General features: G+C 35.7%; 4 protein-coding genes across 8 annotated transcripts; 1 reads left to right on the plus strand and 3 right to left on the minus strand.

Annotated features, from left to right (window-relative positions):
* Window positions 1-1,470: 1,470 nt before the first annotated feature.
* On the plus strand, window positions 1,471-4,209 carry LOC147542836 (serine/threonine/tyrosine-protein kinase HT1-like). Its single transcript, XM_086636596.1, has 3 exons — window positions 1,471-2,579; window positions 3,219-3,674; window positions 3,853-4,209. The coding sequence occupies exons 1-3, from the start codon at window positions 2,226-2,228 to the stop codon at window positions 4,096-4,098; spliced, it is 1,056 nt and encodes a 351-aa protein (XP_086492722.1). The 5' UTR covers window positions 1,471-2,225; the 3' UTR covers window positions 4,099-4,209.
* LOC147542837 (subtilisin-like protease SBT5.4) lies at window positions 4,180-9,067 on the minus strand. Of its 5 annotated transcripts, none has more exons than XM_086636586.1 (11): window positions 8,774-9,067; window positions 8,496-8,605; window positions 8,316-8,413; window positions 8,049-8,213; window positions 7,784-7,892; window positions 7,138-7,675; window positions 6,874-6,971; window positions 5,843-6,088; window positions 5,530-5,644; window positions 5,202-5,415; window positions 4,180-4,878 (listed from the first exon to the last, which is right to left on the minus strand). In XM_086636586.1, the coding sequence occupies exons 1-11, from the start codon at window positions 8,846-8,848 to the stop codon at window positions 4,340-4,342; spliced, it is 2,307 nt and encodes a 768-aa protein (XP_086492712.1). In that variant the 5' UTR covers window positions 8,849-9,067; the 3' UTR covers window positions 4,180-4,339. The 5 variants fall into 5 exon arrangements, with proteins under 5 accessions (XP_086492712.1, XP_086492713.1, XP_086492714.1 ...); XM_086636587.1 differs by having other exon boundaries at window positions 8,316-8,408; window positions 8,774-8,954; XM_086636588.1 differs by having other exon boundaries at window positions 8,496-8,586; window positions 8,774-8,922.
* A 1,087-nt stretch (window positions 9,068-10,154) lies between these two features.
* On the minus strand, window positions 10,155-14,781 carry LOC147542838 (subtilisin-like protease SBT5.4). Its single transcript, XM_086636585.1, has 11 exons — window positions 14,432-14,781; window positions 14,203-14,312; window positions 14,005-14,102; window positions 13,743-13,898; window positions 13,497-13,599; window positions 12,762-13,329; window positions 12,479-12,576; window positions 11,979-12,215; window positions 11,754-11,868; window positions 11,275-11,488; window positions 10,155-10,908 (listed from the first exon to the last, which is right to left on the minus strand). Exons 1-11 carry the CDS (start codon window positions 14,513-14,515, stop codon window positions 10,346-10,348), a joined length of 2,346 nt encoding a protein of 781 aa, XP_086492711.1. The 5' UTR covers window positions 14,516-14,781; the 3' UTR covers window positions 10,155-10,345.
* A 2,062-nt stretch (window positions 14,782-16,843) lies between these two features.
* On the minus strand, window positions 16,844-19,272 carry LOC147542839 (GDSL esterase/lipase At3g27950-like). The gene is made up of 5 exons (XM_086632949.1): window positions 18,707-19,272; window positions 18,204-18,410; window positions 17,902-18,074; window positions 17,544-17,814; window positions 16,844-17,362 (listed from the first exon to the last, which is right to left on the minus strand). Exons 1-5 carry the CDS (start codon window positions 18,966-18,968, stop codon window positions 17,127-17,129), a joined length of 1,149 nt encoding a protein of 382 aa, XP_086489075.1. The 5' UTR covers window positions 18,969-19,272; the 3' UTR covers window positions 16,844-17,126.
* Window positions 19,273-19,288: the final 16 nt, after the last annotated feature.

The raw sequence follows: 19,288 nt of genomic DNA on the forward strand, positions 1-19,288 counted from the left end.
CCTTCTATTTGAGTTTTTAAACTTCTGTGTTCTTCATTGCAATAATTAGAATGGAAGAGGGGTTAGTAATTGGTCCATATACTTCTTTGCAACTCAACTGACCAAGGTTCAAGTCCCCACAAATTCATTTTTCTTTATAATTTTGTACAAAGCATTTCAAAAAACTTATGTTAAAGGCCCAAGCTATAAATGTCTTTGGACCTTGTCGGTGGTAGGGTCGGCTCTGGCGAAGAGGGACTATTATAACCGATCAACGACCCTATGATTTCTGGTTTTTCAATGTGGATGCACTCCTGTTGGGACAAGACCCCATACATTGTAATTTTGATATTTCACATAATAATATCCATTACACTACTATCCAAAGGTTGAAGTTAAAAAGAATGTGGGGGAGGGCGTCATGAGTAGGAGGATGACTATGGAGGGCTCTAAACTATCACAGACGAAGATGCATCAAAGTTAAAGCCCCTGACATTATTGAACGGAAATCTTTGAATAAGCCTATGCAAACAGGGTTAAAAGTGGTAGATAGTCTGGTTCCTATAGGTTGTGGATCGTGGTCAACGAGAACTTATAATAGGGGATACGAATAAAGTAGGGATTAAAAGTGAAGATTGGTTAAAACTTTGTAGTTAAGTCCAAATGAGTAGATGAGAGGTGTGTGTGTGTGAGTGTGTGTGTGTTTAAATGAGTCCGTATACGGAAGGACCATACGGACGTCCGACACTTTTATTGATTCCCACATGCGATGTGGGCTCTCTTCCTTAAATACGGACATCCAACTTCTGTTTACTTTCATTTAAGACCCCTCCAGCTTTGATTTTTCAAATCTATCATTACCAAATTACCCTTCATCAGACCTAATATTATATACGTTAAACGAAGGAAAAAAACACAAAAAGACTTGACAAGAAACAAATAAAATTGAGATAGAGAGAAAGGAGGGAGAGAGAGAGGAGAAGAAGGAGAAAGACAAATGATGGTTGTGGTCGAAGGTAGTGGTGCCCAGAATTAGTCATCGAAGATGAGAAATATGAAATCTTTTTGGTCTGAAAAATTTGTCAAAATTCACTAATTCTTTTTAAAATTTCGTACCCTGAAAATTATCTTTTTGTTAGAGGGGCCAGCTTTGGAATTAATGAAAAATTAAAATCGGAACCGACCCATTGTGACCCAGAGTGCTAACTAGTGGTGACCAACGAGTCGTGACGTGCCCAGACTACAAAATCTAGGCACATAAACGCCCTATGACAACGGTCCAATTGTTGCCGTGTCGTTTTCGTGGCAATTCCGGCCGTTGTTGTGCGGGATCGTGTCGGTCCGTAAACGGACCAACACGACCCGTTGGCCACAACTAGTGCCAACCTCAGAAGACCACTAATAATGGCAATTCAGTAATATAAAATGGTTTTAGTGGGGTAAAACTGTAAATGAGTAGCTAGTTAGGGAGGAAGGAGGTAGGGAATAGATGTGAGTAGTTTTTCCCACGTTGGACAAAACTGAAAAAGTAGTGTGTTTGTGTGAGAAAGAGAAAAACCCGCCAAATCCAGCAAACTTTTCACAGTATACTTCCAAACAACTCTCTGCTCTCTCTAAAAAAAAAACTCTCTCTCTCTCTAACTTTCTTTCTTTCTCTCTTCCTCTCTCTCTCTCTAACCCTAAAAATCTCCCACATTAAAAATCACCAAATTCACAGAGCTCCTCCAAAAACCTAGTTCCTCTGTTCGCTAATCTTCTCCCTTCATATCTTTGTTACCTCTGTAAGTAGTAAAGATTCTTGATTTTGATTTGCATTTTCTCATTTCTGAACTTTTGATTTTGAGCTAGAAGATTAATTTTAGATATAAAAAACGAAGAAACTTTACTACTATTAAAACAGATATTTCCATTGAGTTTTTGAAGAAGAAGAAGAAAGAAACAAACAGATTTCTTTCTTTGAGGTTTGGATTCTATTTAGGTTTCTGAGTAACTAGATGGATGATTTAGCTATGAATGCACAAGATTAATCACATTTAGAACAGCGAAAATGTAGTGAAAAGTGAGAAAAGGAAATTTGTAGTGAGTTTTCTGAACTAGATAATGAATAGATTTGTAGATTTTGTTTATTGTGTCTGGTTTAGATGAATTGAAGTCTTGGATTTTTAAATCTACATTAGGTTTTCAAAGGATCCTAAAATTAGGGTTTTAACAGTCTCAAAAACCTAACAAATTTTTTTTGGATCTCGATGAAGAAATTGCGATGGTTTAAGCAGATTTCAAATCTAAGTAAACCTGAGAAACGAAGAAACCACCACGAAGAACAATCGTGGTCGAAGTACTTAGTTTCATTTGGTGGAGAAATAAAAGGAGAAGAAGAAGAAGAAGAATGGAGTGTTGATATGTCAGAATTGTTAATTGGAAATAAATTTGCTTCTGGAAAACACAGTAGAATTTATAAAGGGATTTACAAGCAAATGGAAGTAGCAATTAAGCTAATAAGTCAGCCTGAAGAAGATGAGATATTAGCTACTTTGTTGGAGAATCAATTTAATTCTGAAGTTAACTTTCTATTCCATCTCCGACATCCGAATATCGTCAGTGTAAGATCTTTGTTCCTAAATTCGTTGTTCTTAATCGATTATATCTTAAGAAGTTATTTCGTTTTTGTACTTGAATTGTTTGCTGAAGTTTTTCAAGTTAGGTATTAGTTTGTCTTCTTGGGGGGTTTTTATTTGCTGAACTTTTTACTCTGAATTCTCAATTATACTTGGATTTCAGTTGAAGATAGTAATCAACGCGTCGATAGTCGAACCTCAACCACAAATTGAATTCAAGGACTAATACTATTCAGGATTTGAAATTGGGGTTCAGTAGCATTTTCCTTAAGATCCCAAACATTTTTTTTAATGCGTTGTGCTCCAGTGTGTTATAAAATAGTGTTCTTGAGACTACCATGTGATGTTGTCCCTACTCCCAATAGTAAGCTAATTGTATGGGGTTGAGATTATTTCTCTAACCGAAGACTAGTTATAGATGTGGGTCTGAAATTCATGTCATGAAGTGATAAACGAATCGGAAAAATAAGTTAAATCTCAAACTTGATATTGACTTTATGTATTAATTGTCGGGCTTTTTTTCTTTGAACAAATTGCGTAGAAGATTATTATCATGCTTTCAGGCTTTGTCATGACCAAATGGATTATTGTCTGGAATACTATTCTCTATATTTCATCATGCAGTTTGTCGCGGCATGTAAGAAGCCTCCAGTATTCTGCATCATCACCGAGTATTTGGCCGGTGGCTCACTAAAAAAATACCTTCATCAACAGGAACCCCATTCAGTTCCTCTCAACCTGGTCTTGAAATTGGCTCTCGATATTGCACGAGGGATGCATTATCTTCATTCCCAAGGAGTACTCCATAGGGATCTCAAATCAGAAAACTTACTTCTTGGAGAGGATATGTGTGTCAAGGTTGCAGATTTTGGGATCTCATGTTTAGAGTCTCAGTGTGGGAGTGGAAAAGGATTTACAGGGACATACCGATGGATGGCACCTGAAATGATAAAAGACAAGCATCATACAAAGAAAGTCGATGTCTACAGTTTTGGCATAGTCGTTTGGGAAATTTTGACCGCATTGACCCCATTTAGTGACATGACCCCTGAACAGGCTGCTTTCGCCGTCTCCAGGAAGGTAATGGCCGTAAATTGTCCAATATGTCTTCATCCTTTTAAACACTCCTGAATATTGGAAATGATCTGTTTCACTACTTCAACCGAAACGATAGAAACTACTGGAGTCTGGGTTGGTTTAGTTTAGCACATAACATTGTTAAATTTTCTTGTATCTTATATCAGTTGTGTTCATGCAGAATGCAAGACCTCCGCTGCCAACTGATTGTCCGATGGCACTCAAATGTCTCATCAGCCGATGCTGGTCAACTAACCCAGAGAAGCGACCACACTTTGACGAAATTATATCACTTCTTGAAAATTATATAAAAGCTTTCGAACAGGATCCAGCGTTCTTCTCTTCATGCAGTCCAACCGAACATCGAAATGTCATCAGGTGCATCCCTAACTGTATCCCTGTCAATAGATCTATTCTGAAACACTAGACTTCTTCTTATGTACATGTGCCATATTTTTCAGTATCTCGAGTAATATATGTAAGTTCTCTTATGTATTATTCTTAATTATGCTATAAAATCTCTGAGTTTATTGTGAAATATCATGTTTGTGACCTTAAATACACTAATCACATGAAAATAACATATGCCAAATGAAGTATGAAACAAGGAAAACCAACTAAACATAATAAACTGAAATGCAAAAACATTCTTATTAGAAGTTTAACCACTATTTTCGCCCTTCCATGACAACAATAGAACTCCTCACATAGTGAACACCGTCACTCCATCTAAGCCTCCCAACGACATAATCTTCAATCACTTCATTTCCCTTTACTTCCAAAGTAACATTAAACGTCTTCTCTTCACCTTTCTTGCTAAACTTTAGCTTCTTCGGTTTAACATTAACCGAAACCATGTAGGGTTCGGTAAGTTTCACAGTGTAAATACCAGGAGGACCAACATTCTTAACAGTTCGAGTCACAGTTATAGGACCATAGAGTCTAGGGACGACAATCGAAGGGTAGTTGAAGTCTAAGAGACTAATAGATTTACATTTATAAGGCTCGTCCTTGAATGTGGAGAGTTGAGTTTCGTTGTAGCCAACCGCACATAAGAAGTGTAAGTAATCGTCAGTGGTTAAGTCATAAACTAAGCCAGGATCCATTGCCTTGTTAGGTCTTATATGTCCGGCACCATAACTGAATGGAGAACCATAAACACTTGATTCCGTTAGAATTGGTTTTCTAGCATTATTTCGACTTCTAGCTGAAGAAAAACAAAATTAGAGAAGGATTAGTACTACTACTAGTTCATTCTTTTAGTTTCATAATGTTAGATGTTTGTTTTTTGTTTGGTTATCTGAATTTGAATAGTTCGACTCAAATAGACCTAAAATCAGCGCTAAGTCAGTCATTAGACGAGTCAGACATCACAAATTAGACGAAAAACAAATATTCTGAAATCTAACTCTAGTCAATTCAGACCTCGAGTTAGATTTCACATCTGACTTGGAAAAAAACTACTGTAGGTAATACAGTATACATTTATATTATATATACACACATATATTATACGGCGCTGTAATTTACCTGTGGTCATAATGGCTGATTTAATCGCGGCGGGACTCCAGTCAGGGTGGAGTGTTTTGAGAAGGCCGACGACACCTGAAACATGAGGGCAGGCCATGGATGTGCCGGTCATGGTGTTGAATAAAACACGACGTTTATCCGACGACGCCATTGAAGGTCCTCTAGCTTGAGTAAAAGCAGCTAGAACATTCACTCCTGGTGCTATAATATCAGGCTAAAAGAAATAATAGTAAAGGCGAAAAACAAATCAATAGTACTAAACATAATAAAATTCTCAATTATAAAATTTCGAAAAGATTGAAATAAAATATAAGATGCTGATGAAAACCTTGAGAATTTCTGGTGTAATAGTGTTAGGTCCTCTGGAAGAAAAGTAAGCAATAACTGGTGCTGGTTTAACACCTAATTTTGTTTCTGGTGGTGTAATATAAGCCACCGGAGACCTACATTTAAATCCAAAATTAGGTCAACTTATCATTCTATTTTCCCAAATTATTCAATAATTGTTACTCTCACATTGCATAGGAAAGCATCCAAATTTTTAGCTACAGAATAAGGCCTTTTGGTTGGACTCGTCAAATTTTTATCGGAAACAAAACCCACTAGCTAGAAACAATATCGGTAACTGCTAGAGGACTTACTTGGTAGAATTAATGTAAGAGAAAAGGGTAGCGGAATCGACTGCTGAGATATGTGAAGTAGGAAGAACATGAGGTTCGGGAGTTATGTCGTCGACATAATCTGGGTCATTGGCAATAATCATTCCTATTCCACCAGCATCAAGCACAGTCCTTCCCTTTTCCACTCTTGAACCTTCTCCTCTTAAGCAAACCACAATCTTCCCCTTCGTTTTCTTTGGATCAAGGCTTTCTGGTAAGCATATCCTTCTGCATTATTTCAGTTTTAGGTATACAATTATAGACTAGAGTCTATGCTATTTAAGCTATAATGGTCATTTATTAGATTTTCAACGTTTCGGGCGATATGATCCATGTTTTTGAAAATTGTGTTTGACGTGGTAGAATGAATATGAAATTAAATTTTAAGCGGAATAAGATTATTCTGGAAAAAAAAGATTAATCTCAATTCGATCAAACATGATGTTTGTGATTCTTTGAACCCTCAAAACGACTCGAGTTCCATGCCAACCACGTGGTAAGACAAAACTTGGTATACATAGTACCGAGTTACAAATTGTATCGTGTCTAGAATGTTTAGTTGTTAGATACAGAATGACCTCCGAGAAGACTCAGCTTACTAAGAGCATCTCCAATGCAAGACTCAACAAAAACTCTAAAAATCTTATGTGTCAAGTGTGGAAAATGGATCTCTAAATGGTCTCTTTCCTGTTTGGCCATTTAGAGACACTCTATTTCAAAACCTTCTCTAATGCAACACTCAAGAAAACTCTACAAACCTATATTTTGGTTTAAAACTAATTGATTTGTTTATGTGGCACTTAGAGATCCTCAAGAAGACACTCTAAATTTAGAGTGTCCTCTTAAAAATCTCTAAAACAAATCTTGACACGTCACTTTAGAGATTCATGTTGAGTTTTTCATAGGAGATGGATTTTAAAGAAAAACTCTAAAAAATCTTGTGTGGCACTCTAAGATTTAGAATTTGAGTGTTGCATTGGAGATGCTCTAAGATTAAAGTTCAAAAAACTTACGCGTATTCCCCAGATTCGTTGGCAGCTTTAGCAGCTGTGGAAGTAATGAGAGGATATAATTTTCTGCGCGGCAATTTTGTACTTGATAGGCTTTGCCCCTGAAATCATACCAAGAGATAAGTAGGAACACAATTTAAGGATCAAAAAAGAATATAAATACAAATCATGAACAAAATCTTGAATCAATAAATCTTGGGGATGCTTAAATAATTTAATAAATTTATACTTCACTAAAACAATAATTAGGGCTAATCTTTTTCTTACCTTGAGGTGCAATTTGTTACCAAGCTCAACATAAGATAAAAATTCCCTATCAATGGTGCTTGCTCCTACTGTTAATATCCATGGAGCAACATTATTGACCCGACCCGAATCAGGACCCATATTACCACCCGAACAAACAACTGTGATCCCATTTTTAACAGCATGAAATGATCCGATTGCTATACTATCTGATAGATAATCAATGGGGTTTTCTCCTAGTGATACTGACAATACATCAACCTTGTCGTGTATGGCCGCGTCGAAGGCTGCGAGTATATCGGCATCTGGACATTCGCCACTTCCGTTGATAGGTGGCCAACAGACTTTGTAGGTGGCGACTCGGGCCCTTGGCGATCCACCGCTAGCTGTGCCGTTTCCTAATCTGTAGATATTTGCTCCGACTACTGATTGGCCCCCGGCCGTCGATAAAGTGTGGGTCCCATGGCCATTGAAATCTCTTGCTGTATGGTATTTGTAGTCTAGACTTTCTCTGTAAACCTTCTCCCCATTGTTGAAGTATCTTGCTCCAATCAATTTCCTAAGAACAAAAGGATTTTGAAGATTATTTTTCTTCATGATGGAAAAATGTAGACGTCGAAAAATCAAGGCCATTGAATTGAGAAGTAGCAAGATATTAGTATACAACCTGTTGCATTGAACTCCATGTTGGGTGCTATTTTGGCAAGAGCCCTTCCATCTTGTTGGAATGTGTCCTAGTCCTTCATCACTAAAGCTCTTTGATTCAGGCCATACACCTACAATATAAGCCCATATCCATAATTGGGCCTGACTATATTATGTTTTTATTGAAGCCCAAGCCCATATGTGATATCTCATTTCGAAAGAGAAAAATCACTAAAATTTACCATAAATTAAAAAAAATACAAGAGAGAAAAATCACTAAAACTTACCAGTATCAAGACTTCCAATAATCACGTCTTCACCGAACTTTGCTTTTTTCCATATTGATCCTGCTAAAACTTCTCCATTTCTTTCTAATCCGAGAAAATCCCACGATCTTGTTGTATGTAATTTTTTTCCTTTGTTTAAGAACACCGATATAACATCGGGATGTTCTACGAAATTTTTATTAATGTAATATTAGACAAAAACAATAAAAAAAATACTAGGATTAAGAAGGGAGAAAAAAAAAATTAATAGGGGAAAATATTGCATACTTGAGATCTCATTTGCTTCTTCTTCTTCTAGATTAGCTGCAAATCCATTAATATGTCTAGCATAGGAATAAAACATAGCACTTTCTGCTTTCTCTATACTATAACAAGAAACTTAACAAAATTAAGAAATTATACATTAAACATAATAATTATATACAAAGAGTTTTAAACATTCATCACCTCCCTAGGAAAGATCCCAAAAATTCATGATGTAAGTTAGTTATACGATCAATATCAACGGATGATAGTTCAGAACCATGTGAATGTCCACCTAAATACACAACATAAGACTACGAAAAAAAAAACATAAAAACGATATCATGACATAAAATACACAAAATGCTATTTAATAGCAAAGAAAGGAAGTATAAAGGATTTGTTCATGTAAGTCGATTATTTTCCATCAAAATGTCATAGAAAATAATCAAATTTATGGTCAAAAAATGAAAAATGCTCACCTTCTTAGTAGCAACTATAGGCCTTTGAAATTGAAAGAAAAACAAAATGGAAAGGAAGAAGCATATAATCTTCATATCTATTTTATGCACTCTTCCCCTTTCTTCTTTATTCTCCCTATCTCTCTCTTATAAACATTTCTTGAGCCCTCAATTTTCGGTTTGTAGATTTTAATTTAAGTACTAGTAACTCCTTAATAATCTTCCTTCTTAAAAACTCAACTTCATTTTTAATGAAGTGTAACTGCATAAGAAAAGTACACACTATGGGTAGGATTCATGTTGGCAATTACCCATATCCATTTTTATAAAATTGCTTATGTTATATGGTGGGGTTTAAAGGTTATTTAATGGTAGGAGTAAAAAGTCCAAAGCTTAAAAGATTATTTACTACCTACATGTGAATTTGTCGAAAAAGAGACCGTAAATGAAGTACGGTAACTTTTGTGACAAACTTAGAGAACTTGTCTTGAGGAAGACAATGCAGCTTGACATTAAACAGATACAAGAAAATTGGGAACTAATTTAATTCTCTCTTGCTCATCCCCATGATGGAATGTTGTAAATAGCTTTCCCTATTCATCATTTTGAATCATCCATCCCAAGGTTCTCTTCTGTAAATCAAAGTGAAAGAGTAAGAGAGAGGCTTTATCAAGAGAGTTGTGTAACCAGAGAGTGTACTAGACTTTGTGTATGGTAATTCGGGTACGTTGTAACTTCAAGTTCATAGTGGATTAGTGGATCAGCTTGCTGCGGCTGAAAGAGGACGTAAGACTTGTTTCGAACCTCTATAAATCTTGCATGTCATTATCCTTTGTTTGCTTCGTGGTTATGTTCTATTTATTCACCATTACATGTAAGATTCTGGTTTTTCGCATTAGAGAAAAACTCTAGGTAGACTGATTAGTACAAAAAGTGGCTTATTTTTCTCAACGGGTTAATGAATTAAAAAATTAAAAAAAGGAGTGACTCAGGGTAACTCTAGAAAGATAGTAGACAAAGGGAGAAACTGATCATAAACTATCAATCGGTCGACAAACACAGAAGTCATCTAAAGCATTTTGGACTTCTGGAAAATATATTATGTTTGGCTAATTGGCTATCCTAAATGGTTATTCTGTTCTTGGTGACGAAAAACTTGTTATTCTTAGTTCCCACTTCTCTAACTTAAGTGACATGCCTATTATAAGATAACCCAAAATTCTTTGTAACGAAATCAAATTTTTCTTTAAGTGATTATTCTATTCTGGGTAACAAAGAACTTGTTACTCGTAGGTTCATGAATTCTTCTTGGACTTAAAGTGACATGGCCTATTAGAAAATATCTTAAAGATTTTATACCAAAGTCAAAATTTTATTTATTGTTCATGAAACAAAAAAAAAATGATAAACTATGATAAAGTATATATTTCACTCAATTTGGTACAAATAAGGCATTTACATATACAAAAGATCATAAAAATTGAAAACCACAAAAGAATTAAAATATTGATACAACAATGAACCATATGGTTGAACCCATAATGAATCCAACAACAAATAAGACGCAACCCACCAAACCCAACCTTAAGTTCTCTACTCTTCTGCTTCTTCCTCTTGGGCCAACATCACTGAAATAGGACTCTTCACACTGTGTACACCTCCATTCCACCATCGAATCATTCCGAAAACAAAAGTTTTAGTCTTAATATTCTCTTGAGCTGTAACAGTAAGCCAATACATCTTCTTTTCCCCCAATTTTTCGAATTTTAGCTGCTTCGGTTGTACCGTTACGGTAATTCCATAAGGTTGAACAATTGTAACGTTATATGTAGCTGGTGGACCGACGTTTTTTAGTATACGTCTTACCGTTACACTACCCCTTAGAGCAGGAATAGTAATAGCAGGATAATTGAAGTTCAAAATATCAAAATCTTTTGGGCATTCATAAGATTTTTTTATGAAATTCTTGAATTGGGTATCATTATATCCCATGGTACATAATAAGTTCAAGTAATCGTGCATGGTTAAGTCATAGATCAAACCCGGATCCATAGCCCGGTATAGACGTACGTGTCCCGCTCCAAACCCGAGTGGGTTTGCTTCTGTTTGTGTAGTACACTCTCGAATTGTTTGTTTTAAGTCGTTTCGAGTTCTAGCTGTACAAGTCGAAGAAACAAAGTTAATATTATGAGTTTTTTCTAGTCTACATTATACTATCTATGTGATCAATCTATATGCCACACAAACCTAAATGTAAGACAAGGTATTTAGGTCTAGAAGGTCATCCTAGGAATAGACCCTAACAGAAAAAGATAATACACCCTAAGTAAAAGTGACAGAGACGGTTACTCTGTCCGGCCACAATCTCAGCTGAATCTCGACAAGGGTATGTGGCAAGGCAGATTTAGATAGAGAAAAGGTTTTACTTTATCTCTCTGAACCTTGTCTAATCACATATCTTTGTCGGAATTTGACCGCAATTATGGCAGGGAAAAGTCATTTTCAAAAAAATAAAACCTTACTGGAAGTCATAAGAGCAGATTTAATAGCAGAAGGACTCCAATCAGGATGAGCAAGTTTGAGGATAGCAACCATTGCAGCAACATGAGGACTAGCCATGGAAGTACCAGAGAGCATGTGATAGAGTACACGACGATTATCAGAAGCTAACTCTGTTAAAGGTCCATCTTTTGAATATGCAGCTAGTATACTCATTCCTGGTGCAATAATATCAGGCTGAACAAATAATAAAAACACATTCGATTAATTACTTAAATGACATTTCTCCATAGTAAAAAACATATATAGAATGACCTACAGTCAAATGCTCTCGCATCTAACTGTATTACGTAAAAGTTGTCTTTCGTAAAGTACGGAAAATGGGATTCTGCCCGGCGACTGTCCCTGCTGAATCCCGGCACTCCGGCAGAGGTATGTGGTCGGGCAGACTATCACTCTTGTTATTGTAAGTCATGAATTAAAAATTGTAGAATTTTCATACCTTGAGAATTTCCATGTTCACAGAACTTGGTCCTCTAGAAGAGTAGCAAGCCAGAGATGGAGCTTCCCTAAGACCTAACTGAGTTGTAGAGCTTGATATGGTAGCTGTTGGATTCCTGCACATAAATCATTCGTACACGAAATCATAAGGAATCGAGTCAAATTTTCCGAAATCAGTTTTTGTTTGATTTGTCTGAATGATTGGGAATTAAAAAGGAGAACGTACGGATTGGTCTTGATATACTCAAAAATGGTTGAAGCGTTTTCAGATATGTGAGAAGCGGGAAGGTAATGAAGATCTGCATAGACATCCGAAGGAGCAAAATTTACAATAATCATCCCAACACCACCAGCATCTGCCACTGCTTTCCCTTTAACCACTCTGGGAAGATCTCCGTCTAGACACGCTACGATCTTGCCCCTTACTTTCTCTGGGTCCAATGATCCTACTTGACACGACACTCTACAAATTTAAAAAAAAAAAATCAACTTTTGGATCATCTCAAAATAATAAAACGAAAATATAGTGTACTTAAATACTACATAAACGAATAAAATATAAATGAAACTGAGGAGGTCTGCATTTGAATGAATCTATCACTAGTTCGAAAATGAAGAAGAGTCATATAATTTGGGGAATAAATAAAAATGAAAATAGCATGCAAATCCGATTTAACGAGCATTACCCAAATAAATAAAAATAACAGATAAATGTCTCATACTTACGCCACGTAACTATCTACATCGGGCAGTCCAACTCTAGCCGCATGAACAAGAGGATAAAATTTGTTCTCCGGCAAGACTTGGGTTGAAAGACTTTGTCCCTGTTGAGTTCGAGAAATTTACTATACAATATTCAACAAATTAATGGAAAACAGTGTCGACCCTGACCCAAAGCAGACTGAAAAACACGATTTCTTTGAATCAGTACACTGAGGTAGTGGTCCGATCCAAACAAGACTTTTGTCTCTACAACCCATATTCTTACTAAAAATGTAAAAGTACGTACCATGAATTTTTTTCCATTGCCGAGCGTAACATAATTAATGAAACCTCGATCGGTCATACTTGCTCCGACAGTTAAAATCCATGGAGCAACATTTGCCACAGTACCTTGAGTTGGCCCATCATTACCAGCTGAACAAACAACAATGATCCCTTTCTTCATGGCATGAAATGCACCTATAGCTGTGGTATCCATCCAATAATCAGGTTGTGATTCACCATCTCCCATAGCTTGAGCTAGAGAAACCGATATAACGTCGACACCATCGTGGATTGCGGCATCAAACCCCGCAAGAATATCGATATCACAACATTCTGTAGCATTTTCGTTTATCGGTGGCCAACAAACTTTATAAGAAGCGACACGAGCGTTTAGTAATGCTCCTCGTGCGGTTCCATTGCCAAAACCGAATAGGTTAACACCACGGACTCGTCGGCCAGCTATGGTTGAGAGTGTGTGAGTACCATGGCCCATTGTGTCATGGGCTGTTGAAGGTGGTGCTTCAGTCTCAAACTCATTTATCATCATGTCTTTGTATCCATAGTCAAAGTATTTTGCTCCTATTAGCTTCCTTCAAAATGGTTCACCCATGAATGTTAGTGTAAAAATGATAATAGAGTGTTTTATGTGTATAAGGTCAAAAAGTTCTAGCAGTTGCTGATATTGTTTCTGCTTTTATCAGCCTAATCTAGTTTTAACCGATACAAGATTTTGTTCTTGACAAGATCGACTACAAACCTGTTACAAGTGACGACATCATTGGGTTCACAAGATCCTTTCCACCTTGACGGAATTGGTCCCAATCCCTCATCATTAAAACTCTCTGATCCTGAATAAACACCTACACGAATAACATCGTAATTTAGAGCATTTACGGGCGTTCTAAACAATATTGTGCAGAATTTTTTTGAAAGTAGTTGTATTTCTTTATGTCCAAAAAAAAGGAAAGTTCATGAAGAAAGGCAACAACATTCTAAAATTTACCTGTATCAAGTGCACCAATGATTATATCGCTCCCAAAATCCGGAGCTTTGAATAATTGTCCTTCGGTTGCACTTTCTAATCCAAGAAAACTCCATGAATGGGTTGTGTGCAATTTCCGCGTCTTACTCAAAAATATCGACATAACATCGGGATGCTCTTTCATTTGAATTGCAATGAGAAGAAAAAAAAACACAAATACATTAAGTTAATAATTTCATCAACAAAAAGTTAATAGGTTTTGTAAGAAATAAGTATTACTTACTTGCAATTTCTTTCGATTGCTCTTCTTCAAGACTTGCAGCAAACCCATTAATACTTTTCGTATATGAATAAATTAACGCTTTTTCCGCCTTCTCTTTACTGTGATTTTAAAAATATATTACAAAACAGAGAAAAAAAATTTAAATCGATTAATTTAATTTAATTAACCAAAAAAAAATTAACAAAAAAAATATTTCACCTTCCCAAGAATGAGGCAAGAAACTCAATATGATCCTCTTTTGCTTTGTCAAAATGAGAGGAATTTGGATCAGGACCATGATCATGTGACCCCAAGTACACGACATAGTTCTGTGAGAAATTTAATTATGCATATTTAATAATAATAATAATAATAATAATAATAATAACAAAGGAAATAACTATTTAGAATAAATAAAATTCATAATTAATTAAACAAAAAGAATTACTCTTTTAGTTGCAAGGGTAGTTCTCCCTAAGAGAGAGAAAACAAAGAAGCATAATAGGGAAAGGAAGATGCTCCTTTTCTTCATGGTTTCTACTCTTCCTATGGGAGAAAGAGTTTTTGTGTTTCTTTGCCTGTTTTTTAAAACTTTGATATGATGAGAGTTTTGTGGTTTGAAATTTCTAGGTTTAAGAAATTACAGTCCATTAATTTTTACTATGGACATTTTTGTTGCTTTAATTTATTCTTTACTTGTATCATCTTTTTATCAAATTGAGGGGTAAAATTGTCTTTTTAATATTTTTTAATTATATTTTCTATAAATAAAACAAGAAATTTAGGATCTAAAATGTCTCTTTACCATCCACTTTTTTTAGAATTTATTTGAAGCAGCCCATAATTCTAGGACTTAAATGCATTGGTAATCCTTATTTGTGCTTAAAAAATAATAGCTCCAGTTGTTCTATTGAAAACCTCATTGGGTATGGAAAATTTTAGTTGTGAACCCCCTTTTATATGTAACAAAACTCGACTAACTCATTTTCTATTCTTTAAAAAAAAAAACTCATTTTCTAGAGCCAAATAAAGTATTAAATTTAATATCTCTGCCAAATGTCTTGAGAGCATATTAACTTTTCTTAATTTTGCAGAGTTTTAAATATCAAAATCTTAAATTTAGATGATAATTTTGTTTCTTCATTGGAAAGACTAATGTTGGAATCTTATTGTTTCCAGAAATTATTAAAAAGAACATCCTTGATGGTATGTCCGGTCACAATCCCGACCCAATCTCAGTTGTCGTATGTGGCCTGCTAAGATTTAGAGAGAGAAAGCTAAGTATTTTGTCTCTCTAAATCTCAGCCAACCACATATCCTGGTCGGGAGCCCGAGATTGGTCCGGGCATTTGATCATTTTCCTAAAAAGAAATATAATCTTCCGTACCTATAGACACCTAGCCCAAGCAGCCAGCTCCATTGCCATCCCTGCTCCCTGCCACAACCATAACTTTTAAAGAAAAACTATATATACATTATTAGCCTGATAAGTTGTTGCATTAGCAAAGTAAGTAATTAAGTAAATTTTTCATCGTTACCGGTAATTTTCTGGGGAACGAAAAAATCTGGACAAAAAATTTATGTGGCTTTCCGCGAATGGAACTTCAAATAATTCTCATCCGCTTTCGCTCCAATCATGGAAAACCACATCAAATTTATGCCAGAGACTGCCCAATAGTTCTTGTTCCCTTGCATTTCTCTTAGTTGAGTGTGTCATAAATCTTCTTTGTATGTCACGATAGATTTTTTTTGGCTAATGTGGGTACGAATTCGTTAAACAAGAAGAAATTAGAGTAGACCTAGTATGTTTAAAAATATAAATCTAACGTAAATCAGTGGTTGATAAAAGAACACCATTAGCAAAAAAAGTTTAAGTAAAAGAATAAATACACAAGAACCCAACCACAAAGACAGTGTCTGGGTTGACTGGAGTTCGAGATTCCACCAACTAGTGCTCAGTATCCAAGTATAGATTGATGAATGACAATTTTCAATGGTAATATGTTATCAGTACTTTGAAACATAAAGATTATCATAGAATGAAAAGTGAATTCAAACTGCCCTCAGTAAAGGAAGAAGTTCTTTTTTTTTTTTTGGAAATTGACTACGATGATAGTCACTACAATGCCGTTGTTGATACATCAAAGATGTGATAAGCACAATACTGTCAAATTTAATAAGAACATGCGCCTAATTAAACTATGGCCTAAAACTCAACTATATTATTTATACACTAACAATACTGCCCTTAGTATATGTCAACACTTTAACCACTAGGGCAACCATGTCTTGATAGTAAAGAAAGAAATTGAACTAGATATAAGAAAAAAAGTGGGACCATGTCAGTTATTTTGTGCCTATAAGTCGGTAAACCAGAGAAATTCTATAGGCGCACCTCGCGATGGCTAAAAATGCTTCTCCATAACGAAATATGGCGACAGATTGGACTAGGCCACTAGGGAAAAAAAAATTAATATTCGATCAAAACCCTAAATTTCTCAAACTTGTATTACTTACTTTTAACACTTCAGACAATATGATAGGCCCGATAAAGCCTGGCGAATTAATGGCCTAAAGCCTACACATGTGAAAGTTAGTAGAGAGTGCGATATCCAATCTAAGACGTCCAAATATTAAGAGAAATTGGTTGCTTGAAGTCCGAGACAAATTATGTCCGTCTGGCCACCAAAGTTCACCACCACCACTATCAATATCCATCATACCTCCAATATCCATCATACCTATCAATATCCAAAGTTCACCAAAGTTCACCACCACCACTATCAATATCCATCATACCACCACTATCAATATCACCACCACCTCTTCTAAAAGTGTAACAATGAAAATCATAAATAAATTTGATTGAAATCATGTATCTTTATGAGAAAAAGATAGAAAAGTAAATTACATTACAAATCTAACTTTTTGACTTTTGTACTTATAAGTAACATTTTCGCCAAACATACTTGCGATAATTTTTTACTTTTTTAAAGCAAAGGAACTTCTACTACAAGTAAAAGAACTTCTACTACAAGTAAAAGAACTTCTACTTTTGGTTGCCAAACGATACTATTACAAGTAAAAGAACTTCTACTTTTAGTTGTCAAACGACACCTAAGTAAGATTTGAAATGGGACTAATTACTGACATGCTTCAACTATGGGAAGAGATGAACCAGAGATTGAGCCGTTAATGATGTAATTAGCAATCCATCGATTAGCAGCTTGGCTATAATGAATACCATCCCAACTAATGTGAGCCGTTGGATTTTCACAACTGTCACCATATACTGTTCCGTTTATAATCACCTTCTTTCCGCAATCTACATGAGCTCCATAATAACTCCCACAACAAAATTCAAGTGGGTCAACGAAACCTGCCACCACAACCAACGTAGAAAAATAATATTAATTAGCCAACCTCATATTTAAATAAAAACAAAATAAAAATATCGATCCAAAAGGGTGATATCACGATAATGAAGAAAAGATAGGTTAAGAAAAATCAATCTGAATGTGACATGAGCCGGCCACTCAGACTGAGTCAGGTTAGTTTACCTTCATTTTTGGCGGAGTTGATTAGATTATATTTAGCGGAATAAACGTCAACGTAGGTAAAAGTCGCCTTTGGAAGTTGTTCTCCTAAGTGAAACAATCCCGATTTGAGTTGAGTGTTAAATTCTTGAGCTATTTCATTTTGGGGCTTCACACACACATTCGAGTCAAGGTTACCCGATTTCTTCGGGTAATATAAATAGCTATAAGGCAAACATCCGATGGGTCCTGTATTATGTACCCAAAATACTCTTGCTCCTTCACTATAAAGTTGCTGTATCAAAACGAAAACACAACGTTAGATATCCATTAGATGAAAATCAGACGGTTGTAATTGTATTTTCTTCTTCCGTTCACTTACTTTTAGAGCATCAAAGAATATATCTAGGATTTGAGGAATTGAAGTACGTGTTTCGTATTCTGTCGTGTATTGAAATCCGTAGGAGAGATCGTTCTGGCCAATGTCGAATGTGTATAGAGCTTTTGAGAAGTCCTCCGGTTTGGGGAAAATATATTTTGATGTTGGATTGTTTTCTGAACAATAAAAACATCGAAACAAGTGCTAATCGAAATTAATAACAAGAAAGACAAAAAAAAAACCCAAAAACCGTCGAGCTCTTTTGGTGGGGTCTCAAAATGTCGACCAATAGTATAGCATTTTACCTGGATCTTCTTGTTGTCGTAGTAGAACGCGTTCTTTGAACTCACGGAACTGAGAGATTTGAATACCTAGATGGAACGGGCTGTACCCACCTTTCCTTATGGATGACCCACCGGTTGCGAAATTGGCCCCATGTTCATAACTAGAATTTGCTTCAAGACCAAGTGCATCTAGATATGCTCTTAAGTAGGGCAAACCCAACTCCTCAGCTGCACACATCAAATTTACATGTTTTCGTTTCATTATCTTTACAAATAATCACATACGTATAAACATAAAACACTAAAATCATTTGTACAAACTATTAACGTCTTCTCAGCTCATTACCAATTGTTTTCACTAAGTGGTTACATGACCCGTAGTAAAAATTTAGAATTGAACTGGACTTAAGTTGATGCCCTACTTGAAAACACGTTGACAACTATACTAATGTAAGACTATCGTCAGTAACCCAGGTTCTGGACACTCTGGTAGACAATGAAAGTAAAGTAGGTAATGAGGTTACCAATGAAATCTATGATTAGACGGCCATCACAAAGCCTTCCATAGGGTTTCCCAAAGAATGATTCCCCATTTGGTGAAGGAATGGGACCAAATGCTGCTGATATACCTCCTGTATCTGAATTTGAATCTCCAAAGTTGAATATAGCTGGGAAATTACAACTTCTTGACTCAACCTCCTCAATCAATCCTCCTCCTCCATTTACTACTCCCATAACCAAGAAAAACAAGTATCCAAACACCCATAACTCAACTTTCAGTTTCATGTCTTAACTCTCTCTCTCTCACTAGAAGTCTCTTTCTTCTCTCTCTCTCTCTACTTAAGAGGACCAAACCGACAGTGGGAAAGTAAACTTTACAGCTAATGGGGATAAGAAAGTACTATAAATGCAACTGATTCTACTGGGGTGGTGAAATGGTGGGACCGATTTGTGACATATGGGAAAAAGAACAACATTTTGAGTCATTTTCAAGGTTCACTCATTCAAAATCATAATTCACTAGAAATCTGATAGTACATTTTAATGGTGGTCGCTTGTGAAATATTGTTTTGGTTGGATTGAGAGAGAGTTAGATGTTTTTCATA

Source organism: Eschscholzia californica, unplaced genomic scaffold, assembly GCF_041429995.1.
Source record: "Eschscholzia californica isolate CP2 unplaced genomic scaffold, dmEscCali1.0.p SCAF_4, whole genome shotgun sequence".
Taxonomy (NCBI): Eukaryota; Viridiplantae; Streptophyta; class Magnoliopsida; order Ranunculales; family Papaveraceae; genus Eschscholzia; species Eschscholzia californica.

Coding starts and splice junctions, on each gene's coding strand:
- LOC147542836 (XM_086636596.1), top strand. CDS start 2,226: ATGAAGAAATTGCGATGGTTTAAGCAGATTTCAAATCTAAGTAAACCT. Junction 2,580..3,218: donor GACATCCGAATATCGTCAGT/GTAAGATCTTTG, acceptor TTCATCATGCAG/TTTGTCGCGGCATGTAAGAA. Junction 3,675..3,852: donor CTTTCGCCGTCTCCAGGAAG/GTAATGGCCGTA, acceptor GTGTTCATGCAG/AATGCAAGACCTCCGCTGCC.
- LOC147542837 (XM_086636586.1), bottom strand. CDS start 8,848: ATGAAGATTATATGCTTCTTCCTTTCCATTTTGTTTTTCTTTCAATTT. Junction 8,414..8,495: donor TTGGGATCTTTCCTAGGGAG/GTGATGAATGTT, acceptor TTCTTGTTATAG/TATAGAGAAAGCAGAAAGTG. Junction 7,676..7,783: donor CATGGAGTTCAATGCAACAG/GTTGTATACTAA, acceptor TTTTGTTCTTAG/GAAATTGATTGGAGCAAGAT.
- LOC147542838 (XM_086636585.1), bottom strand. CDS start 14,515: ATGAAGAAAAGGAGCATCTTCCTTTCCCTATTATGCTTCTTTGTTTTC. Junction 14,313..14,431: donor CTACCCTTGCAACTAAAAGA/GTAATTCTTTTT, acceptor AATTTCTCACAG/AACTATGTCGTGTACTTGGG. Junction 12,216..12,478: donor GATGTAGATAGTTACGTGGC/GTAAGTATGAGA, acceptor TTAAATTTGTAG/AGTGTCGTGTCAAGTAGGAT.
- LOC147542839 (XM_086632949.1), bottom strand. CDS start 18,968: ATGAAACTGAAAGTTGAGTTATGGGTGTTTGGATACTTGTTTTTCTTG. Junction 18,411..18,706: donor TCTAATCATAGATTTCATTG/GTAACCTCATTA, acceptor TGATGTGTGCAG/CTGAGGAGTTGGGTTTGCCC. Junction 17,363..17,543: donor CAACTCCGCCAAAAATGAAG/GTAAACTAACCT, acceptor TTGTGGTGGCAG/GTTTCGTTGACCCACTTGAA.